Source organism: Taurulus bubalis (assembly GCF_910589615.1).
Source record: "Taurulus bubalis genome assembly, chromosome: 20".
In the NCBI taxonomy this organism is placed as follows: domain Eukaryota; kingdom Metazoa; phylum Chordata; class Actinopteri; order Perciformes; family Cottidae; genus Taurulus; species Taurulus bubalis.
The window spans coordinates 4,321,583-4,344,248 of NC_136608.1; the positions used below are offsets into that span (position 1 = coordinate 4,321,583).

The 22,666-nt window shown below is 46.6% G+C and overlaps 1 protein-coding gene across 1 annotated transcript in view; it reads right to left on the reverse strand.

Moving 5' to 3' along the window:
* Window positions 1–143: 143 nt before the first annotated feature.
* Window positions 144–22,666, reverse strand: part of arid2 (AT-rich interactive domain 2) — a gene marked incomplete at its 5' end in the record, with an annotated part of 29,490 nt that continues 6,967 nt past the window's right edge. Inside the window, 18 exons of the mRNA XM_079236453.1 lie at window positions 144–1,751; window positions 1,959–2,050; window positions 2,530–2,653; window positions 2,792–2,877; window positions 2,979–3,117; window positions 3,202–3,344; window positions 5,344–7,679; window positions 8,182–8,372; window positions 8,489–8,623; window positions 8,741–8,819; window positions 9,802–9,966; window positions 10,088–10,297; window positions 10,383–10,479; window positions 11,841–12,091; window positions 12,383–12,452; window positions 13,317–13,384; window positions 14,059–14,277; window positions 18,285–18,418. Coding sequence (XP_079092579.1) covers window positions 1,640–1,751; window positions 1,959–2,050; window positions 2,530–2,653; window positions 2,792–2,877; window positions 2,979–3,117; window positions 3,202–3,344; window positions 5,344–7,679; window positions 8,182–8,372; window positions 8,489–8,623; window positions 8,741–8,819; window positions 9,802–9,966; window positions 10,088–10,297; window positions 10,383–10,479; window positions 11,841–12,091; window positions 12,383–12,452; window positions 13,317–13,384; window positions 14,059–14,277; window positions 18,285–18,418 — 4,651 coding nt within the window. The 3' untranslated portion in view covers window positions 144–1,639. The remainder of the gene's footprint in view (window positions 1,752–1,958; window positions 2,051–2,529; window positions 2,654–2,791; window positions 2,878–2,978; window positions 3,118–3,201; window positions 3,345–5,343; window positions 7,680–8,181; window positions 8,373–8,488; window positions 8,624–8,740; window positions 8,820–9,801; window positions 9,967–10,087; window positions 10,298–10,382; window positions 10,480–11,840; window positions 12,092–12,382; window positions 12,453–13,316; window positions 13,385–14,058; window positions 14,278–18,284; window positions 18,419–22,666) is intronic.

Genomic DNA, 22,666 nt, shown 5'->3' on the forward strand with positions numbered 1-22,666 from the left:
TTCCACGTATCCATTGCTGCATAAATACGTGGTTGGGAATCCCTGCTCTACCTCGACTGCTGCAGGCGCTTTGAGCGACAGGAAAGTGGGAGAAATTGGTGGTGGTGGCGGGGCATAAAGAAACAAGCGTAAAAACCAAAGCCAAATGTTCAGTGTTTTATTTAAAAACTATAAACAGTCACCAAAGTAAATAAAGCCAATCTCTAACAGACTGTTAGGTCTATGTATAGTCACACATCCTACTGACACCGCAGAAATGAGGATGGTTGGGTCACCCGGTCAGATGCTAATACGACAGGCAGTCATAAATGTTACACAACACACGGTAGAGAGGACAGTCTGAGGACGTGAGCCGGAATGTGGCATGGTATTGAGAATGAAAAAATAGTACAATAAAACTCCACACTATATTAAGATAGAAAAAAGTAGTGAAGAAAATATCATACCTGCACGTAAAGCAAAGAACACAGGAGAAAACCTGTATAAAAACTCCATGTATTTAAACCAATTTACAAATACAAAAAAATTTTGGTACGCGCACTAGGGCCCGTACAATGACAAAACGCTTACAGTGGATATATGTTACTTGTGTGTGCGTGTTGAGGGGAGGGCATGTGAGGGAAGAGGAAGGGAAGAGAATACCTTCAATATTTTTTTTTCTTCTACAAAATGACATGAGATATATTATTCCATACTCTTTCAGCCAGCAAAATGAGTTCTACAAGGTATTATAATACAAAAAATGTCACAGTTTCACAAAAAAACTGTTTTTTACCCCCTCCCTAAGCTTTACAGCATCAGTACCTTTGCAGAATTATTTACAGGTTTTTAAGTACATTCATCCACTGCTGAGTATAGAATCACATTAGATACAAGTGACCAGGGATCATAAAAAAAGCAACAAACAAAAACATACTACTTTATTCAATTCTACCAAAGTAATGCTTCTATTACTCCACAGAGCAAGTTCTCCAGTGGCTGCATCGGCATGAAAGAGGATCTTCTTTATATATATTCACAACATATTTACAAGATTCTTTTTCATTAATTGTAATGGTATTCATTTCAATAATAAATAAGTGAAAATATATTGACTCAAGTAAGAAAACCAAGCTACCAAGTTTCTAAAGAAAGAAAAAAAAAATCATCTGTGCCAGTTGCCAGCTGAGTCCTCGTCCACCCGACCCTGTGGGCCGCCTACAATAGTCTCCTCCCACTCTCGCCGCTCATCCGTACTCTTCAGTCGACCGCCACTCGCTCCAACGCACACATCAGTTCACGGGACGAAGAGGAAAAAATAACAAAAGAACTGAAACAAAATGTGCTCATGTTTGGGGTTTCGTCGGTTGAGTCCCGCGGGGAAGCAGTTTTACAGAGCCCCCCCTTGTGGGCAGCTGGTGGAAGACCCCCGTGGCAGTTTTTTTTTGTGTTTGTGTGTGTGGATGGGGGAGAGCGAGGGGTTAGAACACAGGTTGGCGAGGAAGAAGGTGAGGGATGAGAGGCGCGGCAGAAGGAGGGTCTTCGTTCCGGTTCCTGCGCTCCTCCCCCTGCAGACCCGCTACGGCTCATCGGCGGCGGCGGCTTCCTCCTCTCGCCTCAGGAGACGGGTGGTGTCGAGGTCGATCCTTTTTTTGGGGCGTTAAGCCTGGAGCGAGCGCGTCAGTTCGTAAAGGCATTTGGCGAGCGTGGTGGAAACCTCCATGTTACTTAACGCGAGCACGGAGAGGTGCGTCTCATGCCTCTTTACCAACCTGAGAGACGAGGGGAGAAAGAGGACACAACTTAAGTGATCAAAAACTGAAACAGCTAACAATATAATGCACTCCAGTACACAACTTATAACTGGAAGAATCATTTCTGGAACATTTAAGATCAACATATTGTATTTTTGGCATCTGACTGGGAACAAACTTCAGCAGGTTTCACTCAACGCTTCTGAAAGCCAGAAGGACACTTACATGCGACCACAGTCCGAGTGCTTGGCGATGTTCTTTAACGTTAAGGCAGCAGTTAGTCGTATGTGTTTGGTCACTGGTCCCTCTTTCTCATCCTGGGAGAGGAAAAAAACAACAATATTCATGGGTTCACTTTGAGAGATGAGAGGATAAGAAGGAGTGGCAGTAGAAGACGTCGTAATAATCGTGACATGGCAACAAGATAAGTGTTCTGTCTTTTAACCCAACAATGTTATATCACTCACAAACAAGTATTCTTTACAGTAGATAATGTCATGATCTGCAGAACCATGGGTGTTCTAAACCTGTGCAGTATGAACAGTTTCACTTTTGTGCAGATTCCAGCCTAACAAAGGAAATGACCACATTTTCTCCCCCACACAGCATTTCCACTCATTCCTGGGCCTGTGTTTGAACCAAGAAGTGGAGGAAACAGTTGGATAAAAAAAAAAAAAAAAAAGAGCTTCCAAGCGGCTTAGGTCCAAACGAGAGCTTTCATACGAGTCATCCTAAAGTGTATGAAACTGTGAGTTTCAAGGAAGTTCAGGGAAGAGGGAATCCTTGTTCTACTCACAGTGAAGTCCCTGAAGACCAGGTTTCGAGAGCCTCTGCGAAGAGCCATGAGAGCGGCGCTCGGGTGATTCACGATTGCTTTCGGTGCTCGCGGTGTCGGAGTGCTGCCTGCCGCTGGCGGAGTCCTTAATAACACATCAAGCAGACGTCATTAAGGTTATTGGTCAAATATCGGTACACTGCTTTTCCCAGATATTTACATGCAGTAGTTGTGATTTGTGTAGTTCTCGGGCATCGAGGTGGAGAAAGAAAGGTGTACTTACTGGGAAGAAGTCTGATTGGGACTTTGCGCCTGCTGCTCCTCTAGTTTGAGTCCAGCCAGCAAAGCCTCTCGAGAACAGTGCTTGTCCTGGAAGGAACGCGTTTGTTATTGTCTCACGCTGACGTGGTACTAGATAAAATGACTCCCTGTAGGAGCAGCCACAGAGGAAGAGGAGGAGGGAGTCTCACCTGTAGATGCGTGATGAAGGACAGTCTCTGCCGGGGAAAAGGTTCACATCCCTCCCATTGACAATGCCCTCCGTACAGGCCTTTCCCACCGTGTTGCGTCGCAGCGTGGTAAAACACCCGCGACGGAGTTTCGAACCACCTACAGAAGAAAAGAGAAGTGATCAGTGGACGCTGGACAGCGGCTCGGCCGAGGACGGTATGACGGAGGGCCTCCGGCGCGTACCGTTTACAGGACTGCCACAGACACTTGAAGTTCTGCCCAGCCTTCCTGGTCGGCTCCGGCGGCGCCGCGGGGCTCGGCTGCTCTGAGAGGTGCGGGCTGTGGTTACCGCCTGGAGCGGGCTGGGATACGGGGGGCGGGGTCGGCTGTGGGAGAGGAAAAGGCTATGAATTAGCATAAAATACATGCTTGTCCCGTTAAAATAGAAGTCATTAGTTAGCACCTTTGGTTACAAAATTAAAAAGGACCTCTAAAAAGAGAAAACCAGCTGCATTTGTAATTTCCCTTCACACTGGAACTGTCGGCGGAGATGTAACCGGGGCCCGTCTACTGGCACAAGTTGCTCTCTCAGCAGCTTCGCTATAGGAGGTTGGTATCGGTGAGAGCCACATGGTCTTAATTGGCCTCACCTTCTTAACCTCCAAACAGTCACTCACAAGTGGTGTGCAGTTCGTGCATATTTCTTGGGGCCCGAGTTTGATTTTGGAAAAATGTTTTGCCCCCTCCGGCAGAATCACAGGAATACTTTGGACCGGCTTCATCCAGGATGTTCACCGTCTCCAGTGTAAACATTCCACAAACGATTAAAGAAATATACTTGTTCTAAAGTAATGTTATCAGTTTGTTATTTACCATATTTGTCTATGTCTGTTTATTGTTTTTTGTATATTTTGTATCGTTTTCCCCTTTTACCGAGTCAAATTCCTCGTATGTTCAATGTACCTGGCAATAAACACTTCTGATAGGTGTGGTTTTAAATATGAATAGCCATCAACAGACTGTATGGACTAAGAAATGCACAAGAAGCCCAAATCTGCTTCACAATATTTCACTGGACGGTTACCAACAGGCTGGCTACTCCGTATTCTTGTGGTAAGCTCTGGTGTAACTCCAAACTGACTGAACTCTCTTATTTGACACACCATAATGCAGTGATGGTACTGAAACATACTGAACTATATTGTAATATTAAATTAAAGCGGTGGGAAAATATTTGAATGAACAACAATATTCTCCTCAACCTGCAGTAAGTCCTAATAAGCCCTTAAATAAATCAGACTTCTTCCATCCATCTCCGAAACAAACAGCAATTTGAGTGCCGAGCAAATCCTATTCCCTACAGCACAACATTTGTTATTCTAAGTTATTGTCCGATTTAAGTCCGACACTAAAATATTACATATCTAGATCATAATATGCCACTTCAATTACAGTTACATAAGTGTGTTATTCAGAGTCAAAGCCTGGAATCATATTAAAAACCTATCCTAGAAAGGTTTCTGGCTGTTTTGATGAGTTGCCGGTGTTCTACCAACCGGTACATGAGTAAGCATGGTGCCTCTTAAATGTCACGTTTTAGTGTCTTTTGTCGCATCTCGCAGATGTGACTTCATCTGTTCCGCATCCAAAGACATACGCAAGTCATAAAGACAAAGACATCTGAGGTCATAGTATTTTGAGTCACGCTACAAAGTGAAAAAAATATGTAAAAAGTGCCTGCCAAATAATAGCTGTATCTCAACTAAGACCACAGAGCACGACCACAAACTGCAGCTTCCAGCTGCGTTCTGTTTGAGAACCATGTGTAAAATGTCTTGATATGTTTTAACATGCATCAACAGTTAGACTACAGCTGCCTGCAACAAAACTATAACGGGTCTGTTACAGTTTGTGTGAGCACCATTATGTCTGGCTTTCTGACAACATTCAACTCCAGGAGAGGCATTCTGGTTTATGCTAGACCAAAATATAACATATAATGAATATTTAAAGACTTGGCATATGCTTCACGGTAGGAGACGCCTCCAACTCGTCTGCTAGACTGTTAAGTCAACATATGTGATTGTGCTAACTAGAATACCACCAGGGTACAGAATTAGCACCATTTACCAGGCGAATGCTGTTTAAAAAAAAAGCAGGTAGATTTGCAAAGAATGGTAATCTATGGAGTGGCTGGTAATATGTAAACATTCACTCTCCATTGGTGGACAACAAAGGACACAAATGTGTTGCCAAACATAGTAGCGACACAACGTACGCGACTGCAAATACTCGTGTCAGTCATGCCGACAGAACCGACATCGAGTCACACTACTAGGAGACCAGATGAATGCGGCTTACGAGACTAACCCTCCAATGACTCACCGTCGAGCCAGCTGCCAGCGTGGGCGAGCAGTTCCTCTGCTGGGCGGCGTTCTCTATTGCTACTTTGGCTACTGTGCTTGGGTCCGTTCCTGCCGGCACCGCCACCATGGTGGCGCTGCTGCCGGCGTTGTTGGGGTCAGTGATGGTGATGATCCGCACTCCCACTTTGTTGGGGATCCCCGAGGCCGCCCCGCTGCGGTCCTCGTTCTCGGCGGGCCTCTTGAGACCCCGGGCCTCGGAGGCCACCCCGTTTGCGGGACTCTGGGAGGTGACAGTGACAGAGGAGGGGAAGGTGGAATTGGGCAGCAGTTGCTGTCTTAGCGTAGGCACGCCGCGGCCCGGCCCCAAAGGTCCGTTGCTTAGTTCCGAGGGAGGCCTGTTGCCGGCTGCCTGGGGTCCATTCGCCAGGCGCTCGGCCTGCTGGGCTTTGGCAGTGTCCTGCAGCGGGGCAGGGGGACTAGGAAGAGGCGGGTCTGACCCGTGACTCCTCTCAGAAGGGCCCACCTCCCCGTTCCCCAAGTACTGTCTGGAACCAATGTGATTTGGAATGTTTTTGTTGAAGTTGCTGCCACTCTCACCTCGTTCAAAGTCACACACCCCGTTGACGAGAGTCTTTTTGGGGTCGGGGTTACCCTCCAGAGGGGTGTTCAGGCCGGGGGAGAGGGCCTGCTTCCCATTAGCAGGGTGGCCCTCCATAGCCGGGCCATTGAGCGCCCCCTGGCTGTTCCCTGAGTGGTATGGAGGTAGATTAGACTCCATGCACTTCCGACCATTTAGCAGCTTGGCCCCTGCCGCCACGTCGCCATTACTGGTTTTTCCGTTGGAGTCTCCATCTCCCAAAGACGAGTTCTCCATCACCTCTATCTTCCTCTCGTGGATATGCAGCCCCGTGGCGTCCTTGGCCTCCTCCTCCTTTTGACAGATGATCTTGTCTCCTCTGAGGGGAGCTGGCAGTGGTGGTGGTGGAGCCTCCGGGGCGTGGTGGGGCACTGATGCAGCGGAGAACGTAGGAGGGGGGACTCCAGGAGCCACAGCACCCTGGCTGACCACGGCAGCGGTAGAGGTGGTGAAGCCTGTGGTGGGGACCACGGTGAATGTGACTTGTCCGGCAGCCGTGGGGCCAATGATGGTAGCTGCCCCTGTGCTACTTGTGGAAATGAGCTGGACCGTCTGGAGGCCTGGGGCTCCTGCAGCGGGAAGCTGACCAGGAACCAGCTGGACATTGAGCTGCTGAGGCTGAGGAGAGGGATTCTGGGTGCTGTAGCTCGTCTGGTAGATCACCTGCGGACTCGGCGCCATCGTGCTGTTTGGTAGGGGCACCTGTGGAGCGGGTAGGATGAGCTTTCCTCCCGGAGTGGAAGGCCCTCGCTTTGGAAGCAGTAGCTGTTTGATCAAGCTGGACTCGGTGGAGGTAGGCTGAGAGGGGGGAGTTTGGGAAATGAGCTGGAGTTGCTGTTGATGCTGCTGTTGATGCCGTTTCATGGACAGTGCGTGGCTGACAGTTTGATTGGGCTGGACCTGGGTGTTGGAATAAGAAGCAGGAGGCGCGCAGGGGTTGGAAGCAGCGTCGGGCTGCCCTGCTATCTGAATAGTCTGGGAGCCGGGGATGGCGGAGGGGTTGGCGAGAACGATCTGGTGTATGGCGGGGGCGTAGGCCGGGTTCTGCTGGGGGTTGGGGCCGACGATGACGAGACTCTGAGGCTGCTGGTTGGGAGCGGCCATCGTGGCTGCTGGTCCGCCCGACTGGCTTGGCGCTGGCTTGGGGGCGATATTCTGAAATGTGGAGCGTGATCCCTGGGAATTGGTCACACCCGCGATACTAAACGCCAGACCACCCCCCGCCTGGGTGGAAGAAGAGGGTGTCGATACCGAAGCGACACACTGAGGCTCCGCCTGGGGCGCTCCACCTTGAGGCCCAGACGGGGGAGGGGTTTGAGGCAGGGCCGGGTGCTGCGCGATCGGAGGGCACACGCCGTGTACCCTGGCGGTGAGGATGTGGCCCTGTGGTACCTGCTGAAATAGCGTGACAGGCATCCCCGTGGGGAGCATGGGGGAGTGCTGCTGAGCAGCCGGGTTCTGGGGGCTGTGGTTCTGGGTGGCCGCCGACATCGGGATCTGGACCACCGGACCCGGTCGGACCATTTGCTGCTGCGCTGCTGCCAGAGGATTTGGTGGCAACTGTGGAGAAGCCTGGAGGGGCACCGGGTGGCGGGAAACAGCCGGGTGGCTCGCATGAGGAGGGTCCGGTGCAGTCAAGGCGGCACCGATGGCGCTGAGGCTGGGGCCCATCACCCGGACAAACTGGGGTCCAAGACTGGGAGGCCCGAGAGGTAAGCCTGGGCACACAGAATGCACAAACCCAGAACTGATCAGATCCAAGATGCTACTTAAGTTTACATGTTCTACTTTTCCTTACAAATACTCTTTTTAAAATCGGGTTGTAGTCATGTTCTTTAATTTACTTTTGATGCAGCACTTTGAAAGTATTATCTTTTACCATAACTCTTCCATGTCATATTTACATTTTTAGACACACAACTCTGCCAATTGTCTTTCTCAACATGTGATACAGCTATGAAGACTTCCTCTCAATTTCCCTGAGTAAGCTATCTACTATTCCTGCAAACATTTCCTGAATGCGTTTGCGTTTGTAATCTCTCTGCATCACTGCGATCATCCTTCTGCACATTATCACTTTTCTGGAATGTCTTTTGCGACAAAGTTCTTTAGCTTTTGATAATCAACACATTGTCGGTCCTAAACAGTATCTTACAAAACCTGATGCTCAAATGTATTTGAATGAAGAAGTGAAAACATGATTCATTCTCCTAGTTCTACCTGGAGGCGGGGCCTGAGGGTCGCCAGAAGCTGCCGGAGGTGTTGGAGCTGCTGCCGGATTCGGCTGCTGGTAGTACAGCTGGATGGGCAGAGGCATGGCCCTGCGCCTCAGCCCGACCAGGAGGATCTGAACCTGACTAGCGGCCTTGGCCTCGTCTTGCCGCCGCATTGTGTGGCTGGGAAACACGGTCCTGTGGGGACAGGGGAAAACGCAGGTTCATCACAAAAGGGAAACGTTTGCTGGCATCTTTGAAGCTGCAGAAAACTAGCTCAGAATCAAACTGGACGGGGAGGAAACGGAACTGACCGCAGACATTTGAGGAAGCCTGTCGAGTTCAAGATGTTGCTTCGTCCCATTTTACTACACGTGGCCAGGTACTCGGAGTACATTTCTGATCGAGACACAGAGCCCTCTGCATTTGTCTCAAAGTGTGCGTTTAGCCTGTTGGAGAGACAAACAACCGACTGAGTGGTTACTATGCGAGCAAAAAAACCATCGAACTGTATTTTTCTTCAGCTAAAACATCAGAATAAACATCTTTAGGCGACTTAATCTTACCACTGCAGTGTAAATTTTTCCCCGTCAAGTTCAACAATACCAGGTGGGGGTTGGGTGGATTGAACCGCGACCCTCGTTACTGAAAAAGACAAAACAAAATTCTGGTTATGCTTCTGTATAGTTGTTTTAATGCACAAAACAATAGAATATGGTGAATTTATCGAGGTTTGTAGTAGTCCCCAGGGTGTCCACTAGGTGTCAGCAAACTAATAACCTTGCAGCCCTGTGGAGCACACTGAGCAGGGATGGATACTTCCAAGGTTAGGAGGGGTTTAGCTCCCACCAAGGGACACCTGTTCATTCACTACTCGCTGCAGCGAGAGAACTGGAATCTGATTCCTTCGTCTCCGCCCACCATGATAAATGCAATCAAAAACTAAATAGGTGTTAAACTTCTTGGTGATCTTCAACTAATTGTATCTTTTTTTAAATCTACGGTTCTAAGGTTAAACTGCTTAAACTCTGGCCGTCCTGATTGATGGCCATAGAAGAATTAAGAGATCAGAAAATTGCCAAACCCGTATGTACTATTCAAGTAATTTATCAGTGACAAACAGACCTCACAACTTGTAGTGAAGGATGCTCCAGTTGCTCAGCAGCAACAGGTGAGTTATTATAAATGTTGACAGATTAAAATGCAGACCTTATTTGGCTATTCATTGGGTTTTGTTGACATTGATTTTAATTGAATGATTTGTATTATTTACACGGCTTTCTTAATTTTATTACCATCCTTGAGTCTGCGCCAAAAAAAAGTGTTATTTGTAAAAACTCAATCGAATCCCAATAAAAACAAATAAAAACAAACATGCAGTTAACGCATGATAAAACAATTGTCGCGTTAATGGATTGCTGCGTTAACACATTTATAAAACGCGTTAACGTGCTCAGACCTAGTTTTAATGTAAAAACCTGTAGCGCTAACGTTAGCAGAGTAGATTAGCACATTACAGATTTCCAGTGGACCATAATGAATAAAATCCAAAGCTCCGTTTACAGTGTACCCAAAGTTCAACCCCCTCTGCGGCGTGAGCGACTACGTGTGACAGACAGACGCTCACCAGGCGCTGCTGCTCCCTGCACGGCTGCAGGAACCTGCTCCACCAGCTGCGGTCGAACCTCGGCCGCCTGGTCAGCGCTGGCCTGATGCTCGATCAATCGCACCGCCGTCAGGGCGTCGGGTCCAAACGTATGGAGGTCAACCGATACCAACCGCACCAACAGGTCTGAAAGGGGAGAAAGAGGACGGCACACACGGATCAGCACTGAGGAGCCGGTTCACAGATCCGCCTTTTAGCAGATCAAAGAAATGCTTCACTCCTTTAAGATCTCACGGGCGAGTCATACCTATGCTATGGTTGACGGAGGCGATCTTGCTGCAGGGAATCTCTCCGAGCTGGGCCAGCAGGTACAGCACCTCCAAGGAGGCCATGAGGAGCATGAGGTCCGGCAGCGTGAGGAGCATTATTACCTCCCGGTACGAGTCCTGGTCCACGTACTCGCAGATGAGCACGCTGTTGTCCTCGGCCTTGCTGAGGTTGCCCAGGATTTCCATGGCTGAAAAGAGACACGCGTTTAACTCAAGTAGCATCACCAGGCATAGTCATACATAGTCACCGTAGTGGCCCGCCGGATAACTCACCCCTCATTTTGAGAAACCTGTCCCTGGACATCAAACATTTGGTGATGGTGTGAAAGATCAGATGAGTCGTCCGAAAGTCTACGGGATCCAGCTGGAGCTACAAGGAAATCAGACGAGATCCAGTCAACGATCCGCAACATCTACTACTACTATACAGAAACACCTATGACAATGAGACCTCACATGAATAACAACTATTTTTTTGTTTATGTAGCAGGGACAATGCACGCTACACATAATATACCAAATTTCCTTCTGTAGTCCCCGGGCAGAGTCTGAACCAAACAAAAGAGATGCCCTGTTGCTATATTTAAAAATCTGGCCACGAGCCAAACCACAGTAATTCCGCCGTGACGTTAATGATTTGTGTTCTTGCTCACAACATATAAGCAACCAAAACGGGTGCTCTAGTAGTAGTTATGTTACAACAGAAGGCTTTGCGGTATCATATCTGAAGAATGTGCTAACTGGCCTAAGCCCAACCATCCAATTAATGGCATCAAAGGCTTAACCGATGCTATCAGGGACCCTATGCATGCAGTTTCTAAAAATAGACGTCAGCTCATCTCCATGCATCTCATAACAATAAATGGGAGATCAAAATGTAAGCGAGCCCACGTGATGCATCTCTCACTCTGACGGCTAATATTTCACCAACGTTGGACGAGAAGGTTTGACGTCGATGTATATCTGTAACGGCTACAAACTGTGAGAATTCATAGCCAAATAAATATGTTAAACTTAATCTGAAAAACACATTGCTTGGTTGTGACAACACACCATCTGGCAGACACAAGTGATCCGCTATTTAGTTTTGTTTTTCAGATAAGCAATCGGTTGCAAGAGAATCGCAAAAGTGGTTTTCGTGTTTGGCGACGCTGTAATAACCGCAGTGACGTTGTATTGTGACACGTTTGTTTTGAAAGTAACGTTACACTGCCGAGTGTTTTTCAGCCGGACTTGATAATGTCATTATAAAAAAAGGAAATGTTGAACAGAGCAAATGAACACACATTAAATCCATTCTTTACTCTTCTGCTTTTTCGGTTCGGTAAAGCCTGGGGAAAAAAATGTTAAATAAAGATTCTCTAAACTCTTCAAATAGCGAGCAATGCTTTGGCTACGGCCCGATTCACAGCTCAACTACCTGCAGGAGTCCAGAGCGGTAGTTACGGCTGCTGTGCCATGAAGGGACAATTGCTGGTCAATTAAATCTGTTTGGATCAATGGCCACTGAATAGACGGTTTACTTTTCCTTTAAATGAAACTGAACTAAACTGCTCCAATTCAGAAATGGTGGCAAAAAAAGCCTGTTTACAGTGTCACAGTAACCTGTGGAGACACTTAAGATGTTTCACTGAACGAACCCAAATCATCAGTTTAAAAAAAAACACAACCCATTATGACATTTCTTTTGACACCCTCGTTATATTTAACAAAAGCCAATAGCGGACCAACCTCGGCAGCCACGTTGCCCAACGTGTCCAGTCCAAGTTGTCGGAGTGAGATGAGGTTACAGTGGGCACACAGCAAAAGGAAGCGCAGGCACGTTCGGTTGGCCGCCAGCAGCTTGACGTTGGCCTCCTCGAAGGAGAGGTTCCGCAGGATGACGGCGATCTGCAGGACCCGCTGGGCCTCCATGTCCGTGATGCCCTGGTTCCGCGGCGGGTGGAAGAGGCTCTGCCAGCGATCCTCGCTCGACGAACCGTCTGCAAAGAGAACTGTTGGTCTTTTTAGCGAGTCCGTTCATCACGGGACAGCTGGGACATTTCTCCAACTGGTGAAGCTCGTTTCTAAATCTCCTCGTGATCATTGCTTTTACTTATTGGTTCAAATCTTTTGTAAAAAGAATGTGAACTACTACGTTTGGGGGAGGGGTTGTTAAAAACACAACCGCACACTTCTCACTCACAGGTATTACGAAAGCAAAACTGAAAGGGAAGTCGCTAAAGTCAACAAATGCACAGGAGTGTTCCCCTTTTATTGCTTCCTGTGTTTACCTTGTGCTGCGCTGTTCTTGTCCCAGATCAGATCCCGGACTTCCACATCCTCCACCACCTCTTTCCAGAACTGCAGAAGAATAGCAGCTGTTAGCATCCAACGGAGAATAATAAGAATAAGAATAATAATTCAAGCCAAAGTTCAGCAATAGTAAATTCATTGAAGCAGACGGACTACGGCAGACCTGAAGTAACGCATCAATGGCCCGTTAAAAATGATCAAAATCGTCTTCTCTATTCCATATATCACAATGTAAATCAATGCAACCTTCATATGTTCGTTATTTAGCCTGTAGAAAAACGAGCAGTCACGTTTTTAGAATTTTACTCCACATTTCTTCATTTTCAAACATGTAGCCTCCAGCTCCAACGGACACCGACTCGAGTGACATCACGTGAGGACGTTCAGACGTTACATAGCCCTCTCTGGAGCCACATAAGGCTTTACACAACTTTTTATTTTAGCACTCCCAAACACCTCGAAAAATTGACATTGCTCCCCTTTAATCAAGCAGTCGCCGCTATATTGTTAATACCTCTTTGGGGATTTCAACACATTTCTACACACAATCATGAAAACTTGCACTAATAAGATAATCTGAGTCGCTGACCAGCCTTCATCCAGACACAGGTCAAAGGGTTATTAATGAAGAGAATACCATCGGCTGACTGGGGATAAATAAAATACGACATTGCATTATTTCTGAGTCATGCCTCTTAAATTGAGTGAGGTCAAAGCAAATTGACCTCCATTGTGATTTAAAGAGAAAACTGCTCCGAGGTTCCTCTGGCGCAAGATTTCCTGACAATCTTCACGCTGCGAAGAGTGAAACAGATGCTTTCTTTAATATCTATACATAAAAAGGGACGCAAGAGACGCATTGAGAAGGCATATAGAGGTCACACAAATAAAAAGACTCTTATTCTACTTTACCCTGACAAAGTCCCGGGAGGTTTTCTTTTTCCAGTCCGTCCCGAATACCGCGGAGAAGCTGCCGAGCGCTACGGGAGAAAAGAGGAAGGGTTAGAGCGCCACCTCGGTTCAGTATGATCCGTCTCTTGTGCCCTTGTTCTTCAATTCCCTCTTGATAAATTATGAGAACAGAGAACCTTTGATCCTCGAACAAAGAGGCGAGAAGGCTGCCAGCAAATTTAAACTAGGTTTTGCTGAATAAAGATAGTTAGGAATTCATTTTGGATAGCTTTAATCAAACTTTTCAACAGATAATCTCCACCCTAATTAAAATGTAAAAAAACAACTGTCCAAAGCTAGGTTTCTTTGTAGTCTGAGCGCTAATGTGTGCGCAAAGCACTTATATATATGTATATAAATATATTCAAGATGTTTTTACTGTCATATGCACAGATAACAGAGTTATTCTATACAATGAAATGCTTATTTTGCAGGGTCCTCCTAACACACAGAATTAGAATAAACTTAAGGTAAAAAATAAATAAAAATAAAAGGCACAAAATATAAAAGATATAACAGTATTGCACAAAAAATATAAATAATAATATAAATATATAAAATTAACTATAATAATAATTATTATATATATATATATATATATATATATATATATATATATATATATATATATATATATATATATATATATATATTCAACTTTTCTACTCTGCTGAACTAGAGAGCACAATCCGAGGGAACGTACACTCGTCGAAGACGCCGGCGTGGGCCAGCAGCAGCGTGACCAGTTTGGGGTCCTTGTCCAGCTGCATGGCGTGTTTGCTCTCGTTGGACAGCAGAGTGCAAACGTTAACCGCAAAGTCCACTTCGTTAGGTAGACCCGAGAGGAGGGACAGCACCAGTTTGTTGTAGTCGCACGGGGGAACGAAGTCTGTGGACAGTCCATAGCTTTGGCGGAGATAGTCTGCAGGAGGAGAAAAGAGAACGCGTCTCAGGGCTACTTCACATGTTACATCATGAAAATCTGGCCTTCAGGGGGCAGTGAGGAGAGAGAAGCGTCTTTAACTTCAGGTCTGATACATCTGCTGGACACATCAGCAGCACAGTTCCTATCCCGGAATACCAATGTGTGCTTTATATGAAAAAATAAAACTTATAGATTTTCCAACATGCAGCTTATGAATTAAAGTTTGCGCACGTAACAAATCTAACATTTAAAAGGTCTGAAAACAAGGGGAAAAACAAACAGTGCGTTGTATTTAAAGCAAAGACAAAGCCTCAGACACACTTCCCCCAGACTTAAACCGATCACTACAGTCGAGGGTCCGCGTTGGTCTGGCGTTCCCACGCATGCTCACGCCCACACTCTTCTCCAGGTGGCAGCGGTTTTGCACCATAGCAATGTTGGAAAAGGGTTCACGGTCATTTGGCGGCCTTTGTATTCCTTTAAAGACAAATTCTATAAAAAGCTTAAAGTGGATCTCGAACAACCTCTCTTCCAAACAAGCATCTCCTTTGATTCCTCCTTCCTCTTGGCGAACCACCTCCAGGTGCATGCGCCCCCGACTGGACTGAGGAACCGAATGGGACCATGCTACGCGTACGGAGAAAGTATGAATTGGCCTTTAAAACGCTGCAGAAGCTCAACACAAATGGCATTTAAATGTACGGCTGAATGTTAACGATGTGAAATATAAACCACTATTGTGGCATTTGGCCCGAAAGCACCCGCCTCTGGAGGAGATAAAGAAATGGAGCAGCGCTCGTTCACTGTAGAGGATTTCAAAAGGAATCGTTGCATCATGTGAAAGCAGCGCTGCAGTGGGAAAGCCTTCGGTCGCCCCGGTGTGGTCGCTCCCTGCACACCTTCAGCCAGTTTAACTCGATTGCTTTTCCCTTTAACCGCGCCTGAGCGAACCAAACGGGCCGCAGGGTTGTGCGGTGAAGGCGGCCTTTTAGTCCAAATGAGTCGGATGAGCCGAGACTCTTGTGCGACCGAGGAACGGGAACGTTCTCCAACTTTTAATTGTGTTTGTCTTTGACTCGGTCCACGTCCGTGATGGGCTTTCATAATTAAAAAAAGGACTTCTAATCCTAAATAGCGGGGAGGGGAATCATGACTCGAATGGTATTCAACAGCTCTAAATGACAGAGGATCCGGTCTGCGAGAGCGCGATCGTTTCCGTCAACAAAAGCCCAACGCTTCCCTCTCGTGCCTCTTGATTTTCTGCCATTGATCATTTGTGTGCATAGGTTCCTGTTTTTCACTTATAACGGTGGATATTTCAATTTGGTGCAGGATCTTTTGTAGACTGCTGCCCCTGGGAACCAATCGTGAGGCAGAGCAGAGTCCCGCTGAGGGAATTTGATTTCCATGCACACAAAAAAAAAAAAAAAAAAAGGATTTGCGCTGATAAATGTGATTCAGCAGTTGCTATAAGACTCCATTCAGAAAGCTGCCTGCTCCAACACCTGCAGCGAGCCAGAGGTGCAGAGGACTGAAGTGCAACATTTGACAGAGATGTCTTTGTGAGCGGAGTGCCTACGATCCAAAACGTGATGAGACAACAGGAGAGACCAAAGCCCAGCGGGAGAGATTTACACACCAGCTGTCAAATATTTAACCAGCATTGAGCCGGCCAAGCCGACGCAGCGCGATTTCAGCCTGGCTGTCCGATCACATTACAGATAGAGTCAGAGAGAGGGGTACGGACGAGACGGCCGTTATGAAACCAGAATGGCCCAATAAAAACCAGCCGGGCAGATGTATCAGCCAATACTCGCTTACTGTGTCGAAATCAACGCGTAACGTCTGAAGATGAGGGGCACGACAATATACAGAAATACTAAACTAGGCTTCAGGTAATTAAGAAACGGCTTTTTTTTTCTTTTTTTCTCCTCACTAACTTCTGAGGTAACGCCTGGCTCTTCAGCCGGTAAACACTCCAGTCAGAGCGCCGCCGATTCGTGGATTAATCGAGGACTTGACCGGCTGAAAAATCTTTAAAACGTTTTTTTTTTAAAGAAAGAAACATTCCTGTTTGCTTAAATGTGAGGATGTGAGATTCTATTTACTATTATAAATGATTGTTCCACTCAACCATGTTTGAGTATTTTTGACATTTTATAGACACAAATGGTAAAAGTAGTTGATGATAAAAATGCGCGTCACCTGAGCTCTTCTGCAAAAATGTATAAATAAAAAAAAGGTTCCCCTAGAAGCCAAGCATGGGCGGGTAACTACAAAACTACATTGTGTTCTTCAAAGTCCGACTCGTCTGGGTAGTGACCGAGAGGAAAGCCTTCACAGTCGCAGACGACGCTCACCGCTGCCCCCGGTCATGTAGAGGAGTCGCTCTGCTCAGCAGGCACACGGCCGGGTTGAGAGAGAGAACAGCCTGCGACTAAAAAAAGAAAGCCGGAGGCTCCGAGGGAGGAGAGCCAACCAGGGGAACTCCTTCCCCTTCATCAATAAACCGGGGCGGACAACACAGACGAGAGGTCGGGCCTTGTCGAGCGACGCTTTTACGCTTTCAAACGTAATGATCGTTACTCAGGGACACTTCTTTGCTCGGGTTTCAAAAGTTAGAAACCGGTAGTCGATACTTTGGTGTGCGTGGGCAACTTCAGAGAAAGAAAGAAAAGGAGGCACAAACAATGCATTTCACAGACTTGATTCAAACACAGAGCTGAATGAAATGAGTCACGCTGGAACAGAAGGGATGAATGTGGAAGTAGAGGAGTGAAAGCTCAGCTGTGGCACGGGTCCTTGGCCAGGTTGGTCAAGACAGAAACACTGCAGACGTTTCTTCTGTTTCTGAAGAGCAGAGGGATGTTCAATAGTTGGTGATGCAGAGTAACTCGAGCACCTCAGTGCGTCATGAATTAAGATCACCATGGAGATTACGCGCCAAAACCAGCAATTGAGACAAATAGCCAAGGACTTAAGAGAAGAGTAAGAACGGACCAGAGCGAAAGTTAAGAAGAAAGGATCTGAACCAACAGACAGAGAAAAAACCTTCAAGGTCAAGACATTTTTACAGCTGTGGTCTGTTCAAACAACATTAAATACAATAGAAAAAATACATGTTTCATTGCACTTTGTTTACCATGATACATTTAGGTCTGTTATGTGTAAATACTGTAAATTTGGAATAACACTTATTTTTATATATATAAATATCCAAGAAATAAATATCAACATATTACTAGCTTATAAAACCAGTTGCGGCCCTAATTTAGACACACACACACACACACACACACACAGACACAGACACACACACACACACACACACGAGGATCGATGGCACTCGCGTCTACACAGTAAATATTAAGCCTGGTGGCTTCGCTCCGGCCAAAAGGTCCAGAGTCCTCCTACGGCTCCTCTAAAGCTCACTGATTAACATGTTCCTGTTCAAGAGATTTAAAAAAAACAAAGTGTTTAAAATCACGTCGGAGCAACAGAAAGCGCCTGCGTGACAACAGCGCATGAGGCCCTGACGTGTCCTCGCTAACACCGGTTGGATGTTTAACTGAGTCTTATAAAACCTTTGGGGACATTAAAGCGGTCTGAACCTTCAGCAAAAACCCCAAAGCAATCAACACATCTCCTTCCTCGTCGCGTTCGTGTGACATCGAGTCGATGCATTTCTTTACATATGCTCGACCTCCGCGCCGTCCCGTGAATCTCACACGCGGCTCCGATCACGTCGGTGTGAGAATGAAACGTTCCAGTTGGCCGAGAGAGAGAGAGAGAGGGACAGAGAGAGAGAGACACAGACAGACAGAGAGAGAGAGAGAGAGAGATGTGCTTCATAGAAGAAGGCAAAGAGAGACAGAAAACAAGAAAGGATGCAAATGGAAACGGCCCATGAACCCGGGACAGACGAGCCCCAGACGGAGTACCAGAGTGACTCGTGACCGCAGACAGAATCAAGAGGAAGCTTCTGAACCCGAGCACACGCCTACCTGATACAATGTGCTGCTGGTAGTTGTAAGAGCTGGGGATTGCACCGATTGGAAGAGAGGCTTTGGGATTCCCCGGCTGCACTTCTTCATCGTCCTCGCCGAAGTGGTGGACTTTCTCATACTTCTCCAAGTATCTGCAGAGGAGAAAGAAAAAAGAGAGGAAACACACAGATGAGCACAGGCTTTCTGAGACTTGAGTGATGCAAGATGTTGTTTTCTCTAATTATGCCGACACGTCTCCCTCCTCGCCGTGAAGAGCACAAGCTCCTAACAAGCCTCTGACAGTCAGAGAAACTCTAATTGGCGACAGCTTCTTTCAACGAGACACTGAGAATTAGAGACGCACCAAACAATCAACCATAGGTGGAAATTGGCTGCTTCTATATAGACCGGCGTTCCATCGCTAGGCAACAGCGTGGGTTTGTGTCCTTCACATGCAACCGGAAACAGACCGGCACACACTCTAAATGTTTACTACCGGGAAACGGAACATGTCTGGTTTTACGCTGCACACAGTGACACACACACACAGTGACACACACACACAGTGACACACACACACACAGTGACACACACAGACAGAGAAAGATAATCGGAAGTCAGATCAGACTTTTATAAAACTGGAAATTGGTCAAGAAATTGCAATCGGTGTATTTCTACGGATAATCTGAACTAGAAAATGTTTACTCAGAAATAGACTACACTCATTATATTCTAGCACGGCAACAGGAAACAAAAAGTGTCAAAGTACTTTAATCTAAAAGAAAATATGTAGTCCAAGAACTCCTTAGCTCCAAGTCAGGTGCTGCTGTCATGTTTTATAATAATAAAGAAATGTACTTGAATATTTCTTTGAATCTTGTGCCTTTAAAAAAAAGACAACCGTCTCAATTATAAGCGATGTTAAAAGTCACTATCTCTTGAAAATTTGGCATAATTTTGAAATTATTTATTAAAAACAAAACTTCTTCACAGTGCCAGATCGTGACAACAATGAAAACGATACAGAGAACATCAGACAAACCAAATTCAACCTAACAGTTTAATAGTAAATAATACACAACAATAAATAGTGCACATTATGTAAAGATAATCTTTGCGCTGCCTTGAAGGCATTTCAATGTTGTTGTTTGTTTAATAAACTCCAGTCATCTCACTCCAATTTAAAAGCTACTGAATGGAAACACGTGTGAATTCAAAAGCTGGACAACAGCCATCAGCACACCTGTGGTGTACCAACGAACGAGCCACACACACACACACACACACACACACACACACACACACACACACACACACACACACACACACACACACACAGCAACCTGTTGATGCCAGAGAGGATCTTCAAACGAGCGTCACAGCTGTTTCACAAAAGCGAATCCCCTTTTTCTAGAGAACGCTCCGTCACAAAAGGCTCTGCAGCCGCACACATTGCCAAGGAGACCGTGAGCGGGAAGTGAAGGGACACAAGTCCAAAAAAACCTCTTCCTTTACCGCCAAGGAGCACTAACGTCTGGAACAACAATCCAGTATTGAAACCAAACAGGCTGATCAGTGGAAGGAGCATAAATGATTCCACTGTAACCCGTAACAAAACGGATGAAAGAGAGTGTGTGTAGCAGGACCGGTATCTGCAGCCGTGGCTGAGAGACAACAAGAGGCACCTACAGACCCTCAGACAGCATCTGAAGAGACTTCATCACAGACACTCCCGTACAGTCGGCCCAAGGAGGGCACCTTTAAGTCGGGATAAAACGCGCATCTCCTTCAGAGCACACAAGAGTGAATCCATCACATTCAGTGGGAATTACACAGCTCAAAAGTCTCATTGTGAAAATGCAATTTGATCGCTGCAACGGTGAGCTTTCACCTCGCTTTACTAGTTCTGGGAGACGTTTTTTTTTTTTTTTTTTTTTTTAGCTTAACAAAGCCCATGGAAAATCACTTCCAGCAAGCCTGCAATGCTTTCAAGGGCTCAAATGTGTGAAGTGAAGCATGATCCACACTGAAAGTGTAGTACAAAATAAAAAAGAGCATCACACAGCATGACATAAGCAGGAGAGTGTCACTGCAAAGCTCAGAGCGACATCAGCCTGGGACACGGGTGAGTAAGATGGACACAGTGGAGATTTTCATGCATTTCGGTCCTAAAACCCCAACATCTTTTCAGACGTTGACAGCTGTGGGCAGTTGTCCTGGAGGGAGGTGCAACAGGCCGGGTTAGTTCAAGCCACTTTGAATACAATTATGTAAAAACGGGGGAGGGGTTATTTGAATAACTTCTTCTCTGAACAACAGCCTGTAGGAAAAACAAGTGAACCGGCTGCGAGCCAAGAACTTTTGCACTTCACTTGAAAAGGAGAGGGAAAAAATGGTCTCCTTGAGCATGCCTTTTTGGATTTTTCTTTTTTTACAAACACCGCATAACAATATGGAGAGAGACAAACGAAAACACGCTACCTCCGCGGCGATAGTGTGGTGAACGCCTGCCTGTGTGTCCGCGAGTCACAGAGCGAGCGCCTGTTTCTAAATGATGCCCCGCTTGTTCGTCGTGGCCGAGGTAATCCCCCGTCCGCTGGCTGCCGGGTGACACGCTGGACTATAAATACACCCAGCCTTCATTTGTTGAGAGAGAGTGAGAGTGAGTGAGAGGCCCCAGCCCCGACTGCAGCGTCATCAACCGCTGTCTGGGCACCAGCAAGGAAGAAAAAAGGGCTGCGGGTAAAGACAGGTGGGGGCATGAGAGGGAGCGGGAGGAAGGGAGGAGGGGGTTTGACTGCAGCTGCTCATGTCTGCGCTTCCCCTTTTTCACACACAGACAAGGAACATAACACCCCCCCCCTCCACACACACACACACCTTGAGCAGGACGCAACACCAACAGAAGCCACCACCGTACCGTCACCGCTAACACTGATGCACGCTTTCCCTCCAAAATAAAACGAGTGCAAAAAAAAAGAAAAAAAAAGGAGTTTGATGAAAGCGGCGCGGCACGAGACGAACAGTCATGTGTTTGCAAACAGCCGCCGTCAACACCGCCTTGTTATTTACGGTCATCTGGATCACAGCTTCCACTGCCCAAATGCCTGTGTGTGTGTGTGCGTGCGTGCGTGCATTGCCCCCTGCTGGACGTGGACGCAGGCATGCCAACACACAAACAAACAAACACCCACCACTGCCAATATCTGGACAGAAATGTTTGCTGGGATTTGTCAATATTCACGGAGGCGTTTGTCGAAGGCGGAGTCAGTCGAGGAAAATTCAGTTAAAGATGAATCACTTATAGAGGAGACTGTGTATTGCCCGACAGCAGACTTAAAAGTCACACTGGAGCTCTGCATGAAGGAAGAGGACAGCATAAGACACGGCTGTGACTGCAATACTATCTCTGTGCTCTGATGGTATTCCTGTGACTCATGAGAGTCTGCATCACCCAAGTGGAGAATGCATGTATGATAATGGAGAGGTTGCATAAAAAAGGCCTTCCAGTAAAAACGACCCATTTAACAAGCGCAAGCGCCTCCATTCCAGCTATCAGCCGTGTCGATCTGGCTGGCACGGTGGATCAGTGGTTAGCAGCACATCCTGGATGTGACTTTTTTTGCAGCAGAAGAAGAATAAGTTCCTCCAGAACACCGCCAGCACGGGTGATATGTGTCAAGGAGAAGATGTTTTCCTTGGCAGTGAGCCGGACTTTTGTGCGACTGCTATTTACCGTACCATCGGCTCCTTGGAAATAAGCCGTCATGTACATTCTAACTATTTATTTTTTGACAGCAAATGTACCTTAATTTCTCTCAAATGTCAATCACTTGCTGGTCTGTTTGACAGTGTGATCAGACGATGTTTAGGGCTGACCCTGCCCACCTGCTGCTGTTTATTGTGTCGATTTCACCATTTCCCTTATTGTGCCACTGATCATGAACCTTTTTCCTCTTTTTGTCATGACAAGGTGCACAAAAGTGAAGCGTTGTCTCGAATCACTACAGTCCTGTAAACGGTGACGTTATTGGTTACAGTTTATGGGAATGTCACAACACCAGGTGGCGAGCTTGCTCTAGCCATTAAGTAGTGAATTAAGCAGATTGCACCCATGTCATGGACACACACAAAAAGACTACACTGATCTGCGCTCTAGGTTTGTTGACAAGGTGAGTGGTGGTGGTGGACAGGACGGCGTTCAGGTGACTTTATGCAGGCCGTCTCTGCCGTGTAGCTGGGCTGCTAACGCTAGCTAGCTGTGATACTTCTGATATCTGTGCTGGAAGTGAATATTGCTGAGCTACATCAAGCGCTGACAGTCTACAATGGGTGTGTGTGTGTGTAATATTGTATAATGCATTATGATTTCAGCACTGCAGGTGGTGCAGGTCTTTTAT